General features: G+C 47.4%; 1 protein-coding gene across 3 annotated transcripts in view; it reads left to right on the forward strand.

Moving 5' to 3' along the window:
* cnbd1 (cyclic nucleotide binding domain containing 1) overlaps positions 1-18,565 on the forward strand; it is a 272,191-nt gene that overhangs the window by 82,947 nt on the left and 170,679 nt on the right. For all 3 annotated transcript variants that reach the window (XM_070893726.1, XM_070893742.1, XM_070893736.1), the window contains exons 5-6: positions 11,896-12,041; positions 16,705-16,823. In XM_070893726.1, coding sequence (XP_070749827.1) covers positions 11,896-12,041; positions 16,705-16,823 — 265 coding nt within the window. The remainder of the gene's footprint in view (positions 1-11,895; positions 12,042-16,704; positions 16,824-18,565) is intronic.

An 18,565-nucleotide genomic window follows, 5' to 3' on the forward strand; every position in this document is an offset into this window, starting at 1 on the left:
CTCCCTCCATAAGCATCTGGAGGGAGTCATGGTGGCCTCTGGGTGCAGCTGTGCACCTTTGTGCAGTGTTTGTGTTTGCAGCAATTCAATGCTGTAGAACAGTGACAGAAAATCGTCAAAATCAATGTGGACATGGTCTCATTAAGGAAACCGACCTGTGATGCGTCATCAGATGACCATCAGACCGGCTTCCTGTTATTTGGCTGAGAACCCCTCAGGGTGGGCTTAACAAGCCCATCAATGCAAGGTTGCTGTCATATGGCTTGCTGGAGCCAGGAGTGCGTTTCCCACAGGCCACCACTGCCGCCTGCACCCAACCTGCACCTGTTGGCGAATTTTAAGCTCCACCCTCCTCACTATGGTTTGCTAAGTATTCTCCATCACATCACTCCTCGCATCCACTCAAATTTCAGCAGCACCCAGCCTTCACTTTCTGTGCACCTCATCATTCCCCATTTATCCATCCACCCTTATCACTTGCCCGAATCCTCCTGCAATGTGATGCATCTGTCTCATAGTCACCCTCACCGAATGCATTGCATCCATCAGGTAAATACCTCACCTTCACTCAACTACAGGTCTGTTTTTTGGCTTCTAGGAGAATAGAGCACAACACAAGCACAAAACACAAGGGAGAGGGAGAGGACTGGAGGTGGGTCACCACAAATAGTCCAGCTTACTTACAGAGGAGGAGGCCATGGAAATAAGTGGTATGTATGCATCCCTCTCAATTGGAGATGGTGAGACAGGAAACTCGCAGATAGCTGGTGACAGAATTACAAATATCTCTAACACACATGTACTGACTTTATTTCATCAATGACTGAACTACAAGAAGACAGTATGGTGCTTGTGAAGATTTTAACTTTGCCATGGCTCATTTATATTCCTTTCTTTTGTCACCCAGGGTCTTCACGCATAAAGCAAGTGTCGCTGGACATGCATGAGGACAATTCCTCAGAGGACCTCATTCCTTCTGAGGGTGCACGCCATGTACCAGCGTAAATACTCGCACTTCGGTGGGTCCAGTTAGTTGTGTTTTCACCTAGTGATTCACAATTCACAAGTGAGCATGTACAGACATTGGTGGCAAGGACTAATGTGGAGAGTCTGCATCAGCGGGCGCAATGTTCGCCAAGCTCTGCTCAGCTGGACACAGATGGGCTATCATTGAGAAGGAGAATGCTAGAAGAGCAGCAACAACTTCATCATCATAGGCAGTCCCTCGGAATTGAGGAAGACTTGTTTCCACTCTAAAAATGAGTTCTTAGGTGGCTGAACAGTCCAATATGAGAACCACAGTCCCTGTCACAGGTGGGACAGACAGTCATTGAGGGAAAGGGTGGGTGGGTGCTGCCTGCGCTTGGTTTCTGCATGCTCTTGGCGATGAGACGCGAGGTGCTCAGTGCCCTCCCGGATGCCCTTCCTCCACTTAGGACGGTCTTTGGTCAGGGATTCCCAGGTGTCGGTGGGGATGTTGCACTTTATCAAGGAGGCTTTGAGGGTGTCCTTGAATCGTTTCCTTTGGCTCGATTGCCATGAAAGAGTTCCAAGTAGAGTGCTTGCTTTGGGAATCTCGTATCAGGCATATGAACAATGTGGCCTGCCCAGCGGAGCTGATCGCGTGTGGTCAGTGCTTCAATGCTGGGGATGTTGGCCTGGTCGAGGACGCTAATATTAGTGCGTCTTTACTCCCAGGGGACTTGCAGGATCTTGCGGAGACATTGTTGGTGGTATTTCTCCAGCGACTTGAGGTGTCTACTGTACATGATCCATGTCTCTGAGCCATACAGGAGGACAGGTATTACTACAGCCTTGTAGACCACGAACTTGGTGGCAGATTTGAGGGCCTGATCTTTGAACACTCTTTTCCTCAGGTGGCCGAAGGCTGCACTGGCGCACTGGAAGTGGTGTTGAATCTCGTCGTCAATGTCTGCCCTTGTTGGAAATGGTCCACGTTGCATCAGCAACTTAGAGAGGTACTGACAGATGTGTCACGCATACTCTCCACAGTAGCGGAGAGGATGGAGGAGTCCAACTTGATCACTAGTGGATTTGTGGTGCTGGTATTTGCGAAAATGTCTGCCATGGAGAGAGTGGCCGCCTCTATAGAGCTTCAAGCACGACTCTCAAATAAGTCCATGCAGGCTATTAGCACAGCCGTCCTGATTTTGGATGCCAATATGTCTGCTGAATGAACCAGGATGACAAATAGCTTATCTTTGGCCTTACAACAAGTCACTGAGCTCCACCAAGCTGGTCTGCAGCAGAGTGATTGGAGTGATGTGGCACTGGTCCAGGCGAGAGATGACGGCGAAAGGCGACATGGAAGTGGGAACGCCATTCAAAAGCACTCCCACTTCTCACCTGTTGAACGCCGGCGCCACCTCCCCACCGCCCCCCCCCCCGCCCCCCCAGCGCCCTCACCCCCCCACCCCCACCTCAGCCAGGAACCGACATGCTGCCTCGTTTCCCGATGGCCGAGTCTGCCTCTGCACATGTGAAGCTGGTTCTTTGGCGAAGCTGGTTCTTTGGCGGAGCCGCCAGGGGTCCGAAACCCAGGCCAAGAGCATCTCAACAGTCAGGGCAGGAATCTGAGCAGTCTATTTCTACGTCTGCTGAAGGCACACAGGATGCACCACATAGAAGCAGTAGGAAGCGTAAGAGAAAGCAACTGTAATTCATCAAGGGTATGCACATGTGTGTTTGACAAAATGTTATGTTCCTTTTCTTATAACTCAAACATTTATTGATTCGCATCATTTCCAGATCATGCCCATTAGTACATCCCAAATGTCAACTTATTTTTTCACTTGTTTCATGATGAATGTCAATACATGACGGGACCCATTGGGCAGATGTGCAATGGGTAGAGAGTGGTTGAAGGACTGTTTAGTGCAAAGGGGGATGTGGAGGAGGGAGGAGATGGGGGGGTTGGCTGTTGGTTGTGGGAGCTGGCCGGAGGATTTCATTTGTGATGTGTTCCTGTGTGAATCACCACTAGCTGAACCTTCGAGCCATTAGGGAATCCCTGGCAGCAATATATGTGGCTGGTCTGGCAATGGGTGCCCTATCTTCTCATTCCTTCTCCTCTTCCCCCGTCAATATTCTCTTCATCCGAAGATGAGTGATGAGCACCTTCGTCCTTCTCCAACTGCAATGTTCTCTGCTGTGCAATGTTTTGTAGGATGCAGCACACCACAATTATTCTGGACACCCTCACTGGTGAGTATTGAAAGGCTCCACCAGACCTATCTAGGCACTCCGATGACATACCTGTGCCTCATTGATGGGTTTCGTCACAGGTATCATGAACCAAGTTGTCTCATATAAGCTAGCCCTTCAGTCTGCTTCCTGGAACGAAAAGTCTGGAAAGTTGGACTGCCGCAGCATGAAGGCATCTTGACAGCTCCCAGGAAATTTGGTGCACACCCACATGAACCTTTTGTTGTGGTTGCACACCAGCTGCACATTGATGGAATAATATCCCTTGTGGTTGATAAAACTTTTAGTGTTGGTGCTCGGATTGCCACACCTGTGCAATGCACACTGTAACTGTGCTCCGGCATTGATTTTTTTACAGCACTGCTTCTCCACTCCACTGCCGTCGCCACTTTGGGGCTATATTGATGTTGATGATGGAACGGAACGGAATTGGTCCATCCAGCAGTCGTCAGCTGCTGTCATGGCGCAGGTGATGCGCACATCCTTGCGATCCCTGGCTCAAATGAAGACATAGTCGAACAGTGGGAACCTGTTCAACCTTCGTCGTCTCCAGGCCAGATCCAAGACTGTCCCAACCTCTGTCGTCGAGCTACAGTATGCGGACAATGCTTGTGTCTGCGCACATTCAGAGACTGAACTCCAAGTCATAGTCACCATCTTCATTGAGGCGTACAAAAGCATGGGCCTTACACTAAACATTCATAAGACAAAGTTCCTCCACCAACCTGACCCCGCCACACAGCACTGCCCCCTCAGTCATCAAGATCCATGGTGCGGCCATGGACACAGTGGACCACTTTCCATCCCTCGGGAGCCTATTATCAGCCAGGGCAGACATCGACGACAAGGTTCAACACCGCCTCCAGTGCGCCAGCGCAGCCTTCAGCTGCCTGAGGATGAGAGTGTTCGAAGATCACGCCCTCAAATCTGGCACCAAGCTCATGGTCTACATGGCTCAGAGACGTGAACCATATACAGTACTCACCTCAAATCGCTGGAGAAAATACCACCAACGATGTCTCCGCAAGATCCTGCAAATCCCCTGAGAGGACAGACATACCAACGTTAGTGTCCTCGATCAGGCCAGCATTGAAGCACACTCGACCAGCTCTGTTGGACGGACCACATTGTCCGCATGCCTGACACAAGACTCCCAAAGCAAGCATTCGACTCTGAACTCCTACACGGCAAGCGAGCCCCAGGTGGGCAGAGGAAACGTTTCAAGGACACCCTCAAAGCCTCCTTGATAAAATGCAACATCCCCAGCGACACCTGGGAGTCCCTGGCCAAAGACCGCCCTAAGTGGAGGAAGAGCACCCGGGAAGGCACTGAGCACCTTGCCGAAAGCAAGCGCAGACGGTGGAAGGAGTGTACGGCAAACCAGTCTTCCCACCCACCCATTCGTTCAATGACTGTCTGTCCCACCTGTGACAGAGACTGTAATTCCCGTATTGGACTGTTCAGTCACCGAAGAACTCACTTTTAGAGTGGAAGCAAGTCTTCCTCGATTTCGAGGGACTGCCTATAATGATGATGATGATGACTGGAACTGTGGGTGGCCAGCCAGAGACATGAATGTGAGTGCCCGCTCATTCTGACCATTGTCATCACAGGGTAGTTTTCATAACTCCCAGCCCAGGCAAACAATCCATCCATCACCTGCCATGCATTTATGTGCATCAGACTCTCTGGCAATGCCCTGAAAGGAACCAGAGGCAAAGAAATTGAGGATGGTGGGGAATTTCATAGCCACTGGTAATGCATGTCCGCTAGATCCAACAGGTAGCAGTTCTTTTTCCCGGAGACCGCAGATATCTGCGACCACCTGTCATGACAACCTCAGCCTGTGGAAGCAGTGCATTTCCGAGAGGTCAAGGAAGCTGAGCCTCTGCCTGTACACCCTGTTACGTGGGTAGTGCCTCCTGTAACCTCGGTCCCTTGCCTGTGCACCTACTGATCCCACCACAGAACGTCGTCGCAGCCATGGATGGCAATTATCTTCCTCTCCTGATGTACTGTCAAAAGCTCTTGCTCCATAGCCCTGTATGTTACGGATTTTGTGCCGAGGAACAAAGGGACCTTGGAGTACATGTCCACAGATCCCTGAAGGTAGTACACCAGGTAGATAAGGTGGTTAAGATGGTATACGGAATACTTGCCTTTATTAGCCGAGGCAAAATATAAAAGAGCAAGGGGGTTATTCTTAACCTGTATAAAACACTAGTTAGGTCACAGCTAGAGTACTGTGTGCAGTTCTGGTTACCACATTACAGGAAAGATGTGATTGCACTCGAGAGGGTACAGAGGAGATTTAAGGGGATATTGCTTGAACTGGATAATTTTAGCTATGAGGAAAGATTGGATAAGCTAGGATTGCTTTCTTTGGAACAGAGGAGGCAGAGGGGAGGCCTTATTAAGGCGTATAAAATTACGAGGGGTCTAGATAGAGTGGATAGGACGGACCTATTTCCCTTAGCAGAGGGGTCAGGAACCAGGAGGCATTGATTTAAAGTAATTGGTAGAAGTTTGAGAGGAAGTTTCTTCACCCAGAGGGTGGTGGCGGTCTGGGACTCACTGCCTGAAAGGGTGGTAGAGGCAGAAACCCTCACCACATTTAAAAAGTACTTGGATAGGCACTTGAATGCCGTAACCTACAGGGCTACGGACCAAGAGCTGGAAAGTGGGATTAGGCTGGATAGCTCTTTGTCGGCCGGTGTGGACACTGTGGGCTGAAATAGCCTCCTTCACTGTTGTAAATTTCTATGCTTCTAAATTTCTATTGCCAATCCAAGTTGCCTCCCATCCTGGTGGCTTCTGTTTGAAAGCCTCCAATGTTCTTCAAAATCTGTATGATGACAAGAACTCTCTGCTAAATGTTTGCCAGAGAGGACTGATAAAGCAGCTGTAAGAACTGAGCATTTACTAAGTGTGGGCTATCTGAAGTTGATAGACACTCCATGAAGTGCACCTGTAACTTGCCTCTTTTTTACTGGTCAGTTTCCCAAGCTGGAGGTGTTAAATCTGAGGAAAGTTAAATTCCTGTGAAAAGGCCTTTATTAACATCCAATTATCACCTTAAATGATGTCTACATTGCCCACCTCCTGCGTTAATGATCATGCATACTCCGGCGAGTAGGTTGCACACAAGCAGCCAAACATGCCTCAGTGATACCTGGAAGTCAGCGCATTAGAGCCGGGTTGTGGTCGCAATTTTTTTTTCTCCGAATTTACACACCCGACCCAACCCACCCGTTTTTGCCTTTTAAAATTACCCCATTGACTCTGCTGTTGTTGACTCTGCATGGCTTCCTTCACAAATGTCAATGATTTATTAAAGTTGTTAGGATGACCTGTTTCATTATCGAGGTACTCTTTGCTATTGTGAGAGCTCTTTTTTTCAGTAAACAAATCACTGTTATATCTTTAATCATGACTGGGATCGCTCGGCGTAATTTGGAATAAGATGAGTTTATAAATAACGATTTATCCATTCACAGCTGTGTGCTAGCTGGCATATGATCTGAGAAGCTCTGTAGATACTTCCAATATAATTGATTTCATAAATAATAACCCCATCAGACCATGTCAAGGCATCAGCTAATTTATCTATGCCATCTCATTCTGTCATAAAAGGCAGCCTAAACAACACAATTAAATGCAATGGAACCAATTTATTTCTGTGCTACTTGCATTTTTTGACAAGCATAATACAACAATGTGTAAAATTAAGACCTAATCATTAGTACAGTTCTGTAAGAGGAAATTTTGTTATTCTTGTTCTGGATAAGTTGCCAATGTTGTAGAAAGCACATTAACCCTGGTGTGAATTTTATGTAGATTTTGTCACATTAAGTCCTAATGTTTAGATTACACACTGTGCATAATTACCACCAGTTTTATCAGCTGCAACTTCTGTGCAAGGCTCAAAACTAACAACAGGAAGCCCTCATGTTACCTTCAATTTCAAAAGCACAGTATTTTTTACTTGCTCTCTGGGAAACAATAATATAAATTGCAACATCCTGTATAGAAAATAAATACAATAATGTCAGTATCAACATTTCCAAAGATTTCAAAGACAAATATAGCCAGTACTGCTTTTAAATTAAATAAAGGACAGTTATTGCACTAGTTTTGTACACTGTCTTTCACCTCTGGAACCTGTGTTTGAATTCAGCGTAGACTGGTGCAATGATTTAAGTGAATGGGAAATGTGGGCAGTGTATCTGCAATTTTTTGACAAACTACCTGTTGTCGGCAAGGCCCAGCCAATGGGACGGGGTCTCAGAAGATTTTGTCTATTGTACAAACCCAAAATTTCTCTTGATACTAAAGTACTTTGTGTAGTATACCTAGCGCATTAATTACATCATAGTATAAAATGTGTTACTGATTCTTGATGCGTAATAATAGCTCTGATTTTAACCCTGGATGGGAAACAGGCAGGCAACAAGCCCCCATGCTCTTGGTGGAATGAGGCCCGTGCTAACTGCTGAGCCTCATCGACATTTGAAGGACGGGCAGCTCTCTTGATTGCCTGCAGAATTAAACAGCCTACCCACATGACCCACACAATTTTTGGCACTGTAAAAGTGGGGATGGGATGCATCCTAGGATACTGAGAAAGTATGGGTGGAAATAGCGCAGGCTCTGGCCAAAATCTTCTAATGCTCCTTAGAAATGTTACACCCCTGTTCAAAAAAGATGAGGACAAACCCAACAATTACAGTCTCGTCAGCCTAATCCGGTGGTGAAGAAAAATTTAGAGATGATGGCTGTGATTTCTCCACAGGTAGCGAGATCGGAGTGGCTGGGATCGAAGGAGAGTGGAAAACATGCTCCTGACTTGAGCCCAGTATTTCTCCTGAATCTTCCGCTGATGGGGCTTGTTAAGTCCGCCCTGCGGGCTTCCCGGCCGATTAAGAGGAAGCCGGTCTGATGACGTCATTCGTCATCGGCCGTTTCTTATAAAAGGACCATGTTTTTGACAGTTTTTCTGTCACTGTTCTGCAGCATTGAGGTGCTGCAAACACTGAGAAGCACTACACAAAGGTGCATGCTGCACCCAGACTCTCCCATGACTCCCTCCACATGTTTATGGAGGGAGTCACAGCACGCAGGGAAGTCCTCTTCCCTTCCCATGGGCAGAAGGGACCTCCCCAGGACACCAACACAACATGGTTGCACATTGCACATGAGGGCACAAGAAGGGATATCGTCAGGAGAAACTGGCTGCATAGCCAAAGCTTTCAATTATCTCAGTAGATCACGAAATATTAGAAACATAGAAAATAGGTGCAGGGGTAGGCCATTCGGCCCTTCGAGCCTGCACCACCATTCAATAAGATCATGGCTGATCATCACCTCAGTACCCTGCTTTCTCTCCATACCCCTTGATCCCTTTAGCCATAAGGGCCATATCTACAGAAACATTACTGCAAAGCCACATTCAACCTCATCCTGCTATGCCACTCATCACATCCCCATCATTCTGCATTACCTATCCTACCCTCGCACATCATTTCTCACACCAACTTACCTTGCACCTCCACCCATCCCTCGCTATCTACATTATCAGTTTCCCATTTCACTAGCCACCCCTCACACTCACCCTCATCCTTGTCCAGTCATACCAACTAACAACATACAAGGGTAGGCATTTGGGTCCTTTAGCCAATGTTCATGTATAGTTAATGTTGATGTGTTGTCAAACATTGAAATCTTTATTTTCAGGACTTTGTGTTCTTGGCCAGATTTGTGGGCACCTTTGGAAGTGGTTTAGTGAGTTGTAGTGAATGGTGAGACATAAGGGTACCCCCCACAATGGTGATGAGTGTGAAAGGAATGGGTTGGACATTGCAGGGATGCTTTATGGAGCTGGTGTAGGGTGGTGCCAACTGGCGCTTCATGTGGCAGTCAGGGTGCACAGCATGAAGTGAAGTAAATGTGGCTATGGTGAGGCCATCACTGGTCTCCCGGGCAGCAATGTGATTGGGTGCTGATGCCCTGTGTCCTGTGAAGCATCAGGTGATTGTGGAGAAGGTTGGTGTTGCTGTTGGTGCGTTTAGAGATGTTGGTGTTGGGGCTGATCGTGGTGGATTCTAAGGACCAGGATGAGATGACAGAAGTGATCTGTCAATGGTGAGAGAGGTTGCTCCAAGAAGGCGAGCATCATAGAGAGTTCACTGCAAACACTTCCAAAGTGCATACAGCTCAAAAGTTTCTTCCAAATCCTAAAGGTTTCAGCTTCTGACATTGGATAGTGAATAGCTGTAAAATGGTAGCTTTTATACCACTTCTGCAGCTGTCAACTAGCCAAAGTGATGGAAAGTCACTGAGAATCCGATCCCACTTACCTGGCATGTTCCCCGAGGCAAACCCATCAAAACGTTTGTAAAATGGTAAGTGTCTGCTTTTAACTTTTTCCAGTTCTGACGAAATGTCGTCAGTAGTTGCTTGAAAGTATCCTTTTGTGTAAAAGTTCAATGCTATGGTGATCTTTCCAACAAGGAACATCATTGTCAATATGCTAGATCATTGTAAGTGAGGCAACAGTGGATGGCAAACTTGATGACCACCTCTGTCATAAAGGGAAATGAGGGGAAATTTCTTCTCCCAAAGGGCAGTGAGGGTCTGGAGCTCACTGCCCGAAAAAGCTGGTAGAGGCAGACACCCTCACCATATTTAAAAAAAAATACTTGGATGTGCACTTAAAGTGCCGTAATTTCTATGAGTCTATGATTCTATAAAGCAGAGACAATGCAAGTGGGTTTCCTCACACATATCAACATAGGTATGCCTGGGTTTGAAAATGTTGTTCCTGAGCCGAGTCTGAGTGAACACCCGACTCCTAATATGCTCGTACACCTGCCTTTCTTTCCCTTGCTTGAACTCCTCTACCTCCTCCAAATCCTCAACTGCCATTGGAAGGCCCAATGGAATGCCCAGACTAATCACTGTGGTTTTAGCTAAGGTTTTCAGCTGCTTGCAGCTGTGGCTCTGGGTCTATGCAAAAGAAATTTATGTTGAAAAAATGCAGCAGCAAACAGCTGAAGGAAGTAATGCAAAACAAATAATGCAGCAACAGCAGTACGGAATGAACCAAATTCCTTCCTTCAGTGTCAACTGTGGTTCAGTGGGTAGCACCCTCACCTCTGAGTCAGAAGGTTGTGGGTTCAAGTCCCACTCCAGGAACTTGAGCACAAAAATCTAGGCTGACACTCCAGTTCAGTGCTGAGGGAGCGCTGCACTATTGGAGGTGCTGTCTTTTGGATGAGGTGTTAAACCGAGGCCCTGTCTGCCCTCTTAAGTGGACGTAAAAGATCCCATGGTACTATTTCGAAGAAGAGCAGGGAAGTTTTCCCTGGTGTCTTGGCCAATATTTATCCCTCAATCAACATAACAAAAAAACTGATTATCTAGTCATTATTACATTGCTGTTTGTGGGAGCTTGCTTGTGTGCAAATTGGCTGCCGAGTTTCCTACATTGTAACAGTGACGACACTCCAAACGTACTTCATTGGCTGTAAAGCACTTTGAGAAGTCCGGTGGTCATGAAAGGCACTATATAAATGCAAGTCTTTCTTTCTTTCAAGTTGCAAACTATCAATGGTCAGTCAGTCCCAGTCCCAACATTAAGAATCCAATGTTTCAAGCGATCAGCATGGAAGCCCAGAATCACTCAATTTATACAGGCGAGAATGCTACAAGGGTATAGAGGCTAGGAAACAAATTGCCCTGGAAATTGCTAGGCTGCAGGAAGGCGGAAAGGATGATTTCTGTCCGTGGGGGCCAGGAATTTGGAAAAGAATTCGGTTATGCCAGGACTCTGCCCTGTTTACACCAGACCTTTAAATTCTGATGGGAGGGCTGTGAACAGATCTTCCATCTCATACACCCCAATATCAAGGAGGTATTTCTAGGGCGTTTCTGGGCTTTTATTGGAAATTCCACTCTTAAAAGACTTCAGAGGAGCACATGCCAGCTGGGGGCCTTTAGAGAGCCCCAGATCTTTAGAGAAAGGCAATCCCTTCCCCAAGAGCCCCATGTGCTTCATTGAGACCAGACGCCTGCAACAGATAAAAGCTTTTTTGGGTCGTATCAAGCACAACGCACGCACCGTGGCTATTCAGTGACTCTGCCGCTGCAATTTGGGATGAAGTTAGCATCTTCAGGCATGGGTAGATGGGGTCCTGCTTCCCTGCATCTGTGAAAGTTCACAAATTATAGGGCCATGGAATGCATTGCATATTAGGGAGTTTAATAGGCCTGTGTAAGCTTCAACAATGTTTCCAAAACCTTTAAAAAAAATTTTGGTGGGAAATTCAAAGCATTCGTCTTGGTTTCTCAATTTATAAAAATAACTTCTTTCTAAAAGCATGTTGTGTCTTTTATTGAAATTTGAAGAGCTAGGGAATGCTGTTTATTCAGCCATGTAAACATATCTCGGAGAAAAAGCAGCCTAATCCTATATTCACTGCAATTTATTAGAGACATTTGTACAATTGATTGAAGAAAATTTGTGTTTAGCCTTGTCTATGACTGAGGTACAGCTACATGGTGAGATTTTCTGAGTAATCTACAAAAACAAACGAGACATAAAGCAAGGGTGGCATCTATTTGCAAAGACAGATCGGATTATTGTCTTCTCATGCTTTTCAATCTTTGTAGCCCTTTTCACAGAACTCGTTCTGAGCGTCTGAATACTTATAAAATTCTGAAGATGTTTCCAGTAATTGATGCACAGTTTACAGACCAGGAGCTGAAACAACTCAGTGAACAGTTGATCATGGAATCATGGGAGACAGGTTCCACAGGTATCTCTTCTGTACCTTGCTTGTATGTTTGTAATATACGAATTTTGAATTAACAATTTTTATGTGTTTTTTATTCCATATACTGAAGTAGACATAAATGTACATACTAATCCAGTTTACAAAACAGTTACCATAAAATAGGTCATAAATATAGCGATGAGTGAACAAACTGAATGTCAGTAAGCCCAGTATTTGGATCTTCTTTGATTATTCTCCCTCTATTTTTAAACTAGAAATAGTACTATTTCAGTGAAAAAATAGCATGGGCAAGATTATCTGCTGAAGTTATGCCTTGATCCATGGATGGCAGGCATCTGATCTTCTATGACAGCTGTTGTGCTGATTGAGCTGACCACTCGGCCCACGTTGGATAGAATGGTCTGCGCAAGTCCAGGACTTCTCCATCCTCTGAGCCATTATGTGCAAGCTCGCTGGGAGGCCCAGTGCATTTCCTGTTGTATGCCCACCTGCCGCCTTTGGCAGTCTGGGCCCCTCAAAGTCTGCATCTGAGTCTTCTGTAAAACTACTAGTATGTGACATCACCCTCTGGCGAGATGGCACCCTTGGCATATTAACCCCCTGCCCTAGCTCCTGCACACTTGTGCCAGTCATTAACCATGTCAGGACCACTCCTCTAGCCTATCCTCTAAAACATACGTAATACCAGTATCTGAGCTGGCAACGTTATGAGGTGCTGAAACTCTCTCCTTTCAAATTTAACAAAAAAGAAAGCATGATGTGCATTCTTGTCATGGATCCAAAACCATGGGGTCATGCAGACCGCATTGATCATGTCTGCTGTTATGAGTTCTGTTATGTCCTTAGACACTACAGCAAATCAACACGAGGCACATACTGGAGACAAGGTCACTCTGTGACCTGTACCTTTATTCACAGGACCAAGAAGTGATGAACCTGCGTGGGACCTCCCTTTATATACCTGGATGACCAGGTAAGGAGTGTCTCCCACAAGTTCACCCCCTGTGGTCAAAGTGTGCATTTCTCAGGTGTATACAGTGTATAGTGTTGTTACATAAAGGTTATAGTTATGTGAGGTTACAAACATGACATCACCTCCCCCCAATGTCTTTGGGTTAAAGATTGAGTCTTTCAGGCAGTCGATGCTCTCTCGTGGAGCGCCGCAGTTGGGGCTCTGGTTGTTGAACCTTGGCATGCGTCTTTGTCACCTGTGGTGATTCCGGCTCATCCGGGCTGACCGCAGGGACTGTGCATGCTGCTGACGGTTCTTGTTACTCGTTCACTGGCGGCGGTGTGGGCAGCATCTCATGATTTTCCTCAGTGTCCATGATGAACCTTTTTTTTACATGGTCCAGATGCTTGCGGCATATCTGCCCATTGTTGAGTCTGACCACTATGACCTTATTCCCATCTTTACCAATTACAGTGCCCTCGAGCCACTTGGGCCCCACAGCGTGATTAAGAACAAATACAGGGTCATCGATTTCTATCCATCGCCCCTTTGAGTTATGGTCGTTGCACTCATTTTGGGACTGGCGCTTGCCCTCAACAATGTCTGACAAAACTGGATGAATGAAGGACAGCCGAGTTTTTAATGTACGTTTCATGAGTAGTTCAGCGGGCGGGACCCCCGTGAGCCAGTGCAGTCAGGACCTGTAGGCCAGCAGGAGGCGCGATAGACGGTATTGAAGGGAGGGTCCTTGAATCCGGAGCATGCCTTGCTTTATGATTTGGACCGCACGTTCCGCCTGGCCATTGGAGGCCGGCTTGGATGGCGCTGTCCTGACATGTTTGATGCCATTACCCGACATGAACTCCCGGAATTCATAGCTAGTGAAACACGGGCTGTTGTCGCTAACCAGGATGTCCGGCAAGCCGTGGGTCGCAAAGACCGCACACAGACTCTCCACTGTGGTGGATGTTGTGCACGAATTCAATATGATGCACTCGATCCATTTCGAGTACGCATCAACAACCATGAGGAACATTTTTCCCATGAACGGGCCCGTGTAGTCTACGTGAATACGTGACCATGTTTTGGTGGGCCAGGGCCACGGGCTGAGTGGGGCCTCCCTGGGGGCATTTCCCAGCTGGGCACACGTCGTGCACCTGTGAACACAGTGTTCCAAGTCTGCATCAATGGCCTGCCACCATATATGTGACTGGGCAATGGCCTTCATAAGCACGATGCCTGGATGCTCGCTGTGGAATTCCCTGATTAATGCTTCCCTACCCCTCTGGGGCATGACTACCCGGCTGTTCTATAGTAGGCAGTTGGTTTGGATGGAGAGTTCATCCATCCGTCTGTGAAACGGTCTGACCTCTTCAGGGCATGCTCTGTGTGCGGGCGCCCAATCCCCAGTCAGGACACATTTCTTAATCAGAGATAGGAGGGGATCTCTGTTTGTCCAGATTTTGATCTGGTGGGATGTGATGGGGGAGCCTGCGCTGTCAAAGGCATCGACAGCCATGACCATCTCCGCGCTTTGCTCTGCTGCCCCCTCAGTGGTGGCCAGTGGAAGCCTGCTGAGCGCGTCAGCGCAATTTTCGGTGCCTGGCCGGTGCCGTATGGTGTAGTCATACGCAGCCAGCGTGAGAGCCCATCGCTGTATGCGAGCTGACGCATTGGCATTGACAGCTTTGCTGTCGGACAACAGGGATGTTAACGGCTTGTGGTCCGTTTCTAACTCGAACCTTCTGCCAAAAAGGTACTGCCGCATCTTTTTCACCCCATAGACACATGCGAGTGCTTCCATTTCAACCATCCCTTACCCCTGGTTTCCCTTTCAGAAGGTGTAACCTTCACCTGTTCTTGAGCTGGCCTTTCCTTGCCCGCTGGGTCTCGCTTAGGGCGGCGATGTCGATATCAAAGCGTCTGAGTTCCCGGGCAACTATGGCTGTGTGGTGTTCTCGCCTGTCCCTGTTGGAGTTGTTCATGAGGGTCCTGACATCACAGGTCCCGAACTTCATGTTAAAAGAGTGGAAGATGCCTGTGCTTGAGTTCTTTTAGCGTGGGGTGGTCATTGCACACCGGCTACCACACGGGCTTAGCTGAGCAAGTTCTTGGTCCAGTGGCAAGGGGGTCCAAGACGATTGGAGACCAGGAACTGCTGTATGGCCCAGTTGCCTACAGCAAGATGTTGGCTGCAAGCTCGGTGCTGAGTAGGCCCTTGCTGGTAGGTGGTCCGAGGCTTGGTTGGGGGCAGGCATTGGGAGGGACAGTGGTCCACTGGAGTTCAGAGTGGAAGGTCAGGCTGGTCACAGCCATGGTACTCACCACGTGCTGGAGGAGAAGAGGCCAGGTCACCAGTGGGGAACGAAAGGTCCAGTCATCGTTGAAGGAGGAGGGGAGGCCTCCGTCGTAGAAGAGGAGACCTGGTCGCCGTTGAGGAGGAGGTCCAGCTGTCATCGAGGAGGCCCAGATGCCGTCATGGAAGAAGAGGCTCTTCTGCCGCCTTTGGAGACGGCCCGATCGCCACTGGAGGGGTGGAGACCCGATTGCCTGGTCAGAGGCTCGCCGGGTGTCGTCGGGGTTCGAGGATCGGGCGAGGTAGGTGAGTCAACACCGAGGAGGAGGCCGCCGAAGCGGGGAAGAGATGCAGGTCCAAGTCGCCATCACCGGCAGTCCGGTCGTCGTCACCGGCAGTCCGGTCGTCGTCGCCGATGGGTGGTGTGGTGGAACGCCTGAGGTAGGCCCGAACTTGTGGGATTCGCAGGGTTGGGTTTAAAGTAACGATTTAAGTTAATGCAACCCCGACTAGGGTCTATTAGGGCTAGGGGAAGTTTAGACAGTGGGAGAGGGGAGGTTGAGGGTGGATAGTTGCTGGATGCCAGAAGATGGGAGTTGTTTGCCAGGGGAGCTCACTAGGGAGCTGCCACCCCGGCGGCCATCTTCAATATTTTGTTTATGATACCATTGAAACTATTCTTGTTTGTGTTATGTATGCAATAAAAGTTCAAACTGAGTACTGTTTAATTAAGCAAGGTACAACCTTGGCTCTGCTTTATTTAGGCCCAAAGTGCCTGACGCTCAAAATGGCTGGCCTTTTATACCTGAGCAGCACCATGTGCATGCTGCTCAGTGGCCTCCAACAATGACGCCATCTGGTGGCTACAAACAGAATGTACATACATAACAGTTTGATATCTTGCCAATTTCAGGGGAAGAATACAAGGCAAATCGCAGAGTCAACAACATCAGTAGAGAAACTATAGCCTCGAATATTCTTGAGCCTTCCAGCGCCCTAAGTTCGCTGGAGTGCGACAGAAGGCCTATGTTTTTGGCCTGCGCTGCCATTACCCGCAGAGCTTTCTTTGGGGTGGAACCTCTGCCCAACCCAAACAAGGTCACTTGTCAGAGGGGCATTTCCTTGGCTGGGGATTTCCTTGGCTCTGGCTTGGCAATCTGCCGGCAATCCAATGTGCGAGGTGAAAAGAGGCATACCAGCCTGTTGCCCAGCAGATGTGGAACTCTGAGGCTTGGCTTGCACACTGAATATTTTGCTAGTTATTTTGTGGCATAAATAGATCCAGGCCGTTTTCTGGTGGATTCTGCTGGACTCCTGCTAGAGTAATGCTTGAGGAATTTTGGTTGCCTTTTCTCTATAACCTGCAAAGCTTTTTGTTAAATTCAGTTAAGCCATACAGTTATTTCTTAATCAGAAATCGTTTGTATTTTGTGCAGTATTTGGAAATCAGGCATTCTATATGATTCTAAAAGGATATGCCAGACCTTACACGATGGTTGATCACTCAGTGAAGTTTCAGTATTTCGATCCTTTGCTTGATTCAGCTACAAAAATGGTAGGAATAATTTATATTATATTTAACTTTACCTAGTTGACATCTAATAATGCAAGAGTTTACATATTTCTTGGGTGACAACAGGAAACCGAGTAACAAAGTGCAGTATGTGTTGCTTTGTAGATTGCACTGACAATGCAAATATATACATTCAAAATAATTTACATAATACAATTCCTTGCATGTGGGCAGGATTATTACTTGGCAGAGTTGTAATTTTTTCTTGCTAGGTGACTCACATCATGGAGAAAGGCGGGTTAAGGATTTTTATTGCGTAAAGGGTTGGCACATTGCTTGGCACCTGAGAAAGATAAAGGATTCAGTGGAAACCAGGGGTTTAACAGTTCAAGGATTAGCTTGGGATCTCTTCATGTATAGGGCTTGGTGTATCTGGGGAACAGGCCTGGAGGGAGGGTGTCCACATCTTCCAGTGTTTTCCTAGTAGCAGGCAGTCTGTGCACCATTTGCTCCACTTGGCAGATGTCTCAAGATTTTTTTGCCCATGTTTGCTGTGGAGGGTATTAGGTTGCGCCGGTATTGAAAGATGCATTTTGTTGCTGCCCTGGAATGAAACCTGGACAAGTCTATCATGGCTCCTTGCCCCACTACTAACAAGCAGAGTAGGACTGGGATTGAGTCTAGTTGGATTGTAAAGCTGTCATAACATTCTTGACCTCTAGTAGCATTGGAAGTAGGACTAGAACATGTGCTGAACTGCATACATGCTAACCTACAAAACGAGTAGAAATGATTGTACAGCCCAGAAATGGACAAGTCAAATAATTAAAAAAAAAAAATTTGTTCTGGGATGTGGTTATCGCTCGCAAGGCTAGCATTTATTGCCCATCCCTATTTGCCCTTGAGAGGGTGGTGGTGAGCCACCTTCTTCAACTTATGCAGTCCTTGTGGTGAAGGTACTCCCACAGTGCTGTTACGGAGTTTCAGGATTTTGACCCAGCGACGATGATGGAATGGCGATATATGTCCAAATCAGGATGGTGTGTAACTTGGATGGGGATGTGAAGGTGGTGGAGCTCCCCTGCACCTTGTCCTTCTAGGTGGTAGAGTTCGCCGGTTTGGGAGGTGCTACCGAAGAAGTCGTTGCAAGTTGCTGCAGTGCATTTATAGATGGTACACACTGCAGCCACAGTGTGCTAGTGGTTGGAGGGAGTGAATGTTGAAGGTGGTGGATGGGATGCCAATCAAGCGGGCTGCTTTGTCCTGGATGGTGTCGAGTTTCTTGAGTACTGTTGGAGCTGCACTCATCCGGACAAGTGGAGAGTATTCCATCACATTCCTGACTTGTGCCTTTGTAGATGGTGGAAAGGCTTTGGGGAGTCAGGAGGTGAGACACTCGCTGCAGAATATCCAGCATCTGAACTGCTCTTGTTGCCACAGTATTTATGTGGCTGGTCCAGTTAGGTTTCTGGTTAAAGGTGCCCCCCAGGATGTTGATGATGGGGGATTTGGTGATGGTAACGCCGTTGAATATCAAGGGGAGGTGGTTAGACTCTCTCTCGTTTGTTGGAGATGGTTAATGTCTGGCACTTCCACTTATCAGCCCAAGCCTGAATGTCGTCCAGGTCTTGCTGCATGCTGGCATGGACTGCTTCATTATCTGAGAAGTTGCGAATGAAATTGAACACTGCAATCATCAGTGAACATCCCCAATTCTGACCTGATGATGGAAGGCAGGTCATTCATTAAGCAGCTGAAGATCGTTGGACCTAGTACACTACCCT

The sequence above is a fragment of the Pristiophorus japonicus genome, chromosome 1, assembly GCF_044704955.1.
Source record: "Pristiophorus japonicus isolate sPriJap1 chromosome 1, sPriJap1.hap1, whole genome shotgun sequence".
Lineage (NCBI taxonomy): Eukaryota > Metazoa > Chordata > Chondrichthyes > Pristiophoridae > Pristiophorus > Pristiophorus japonicus.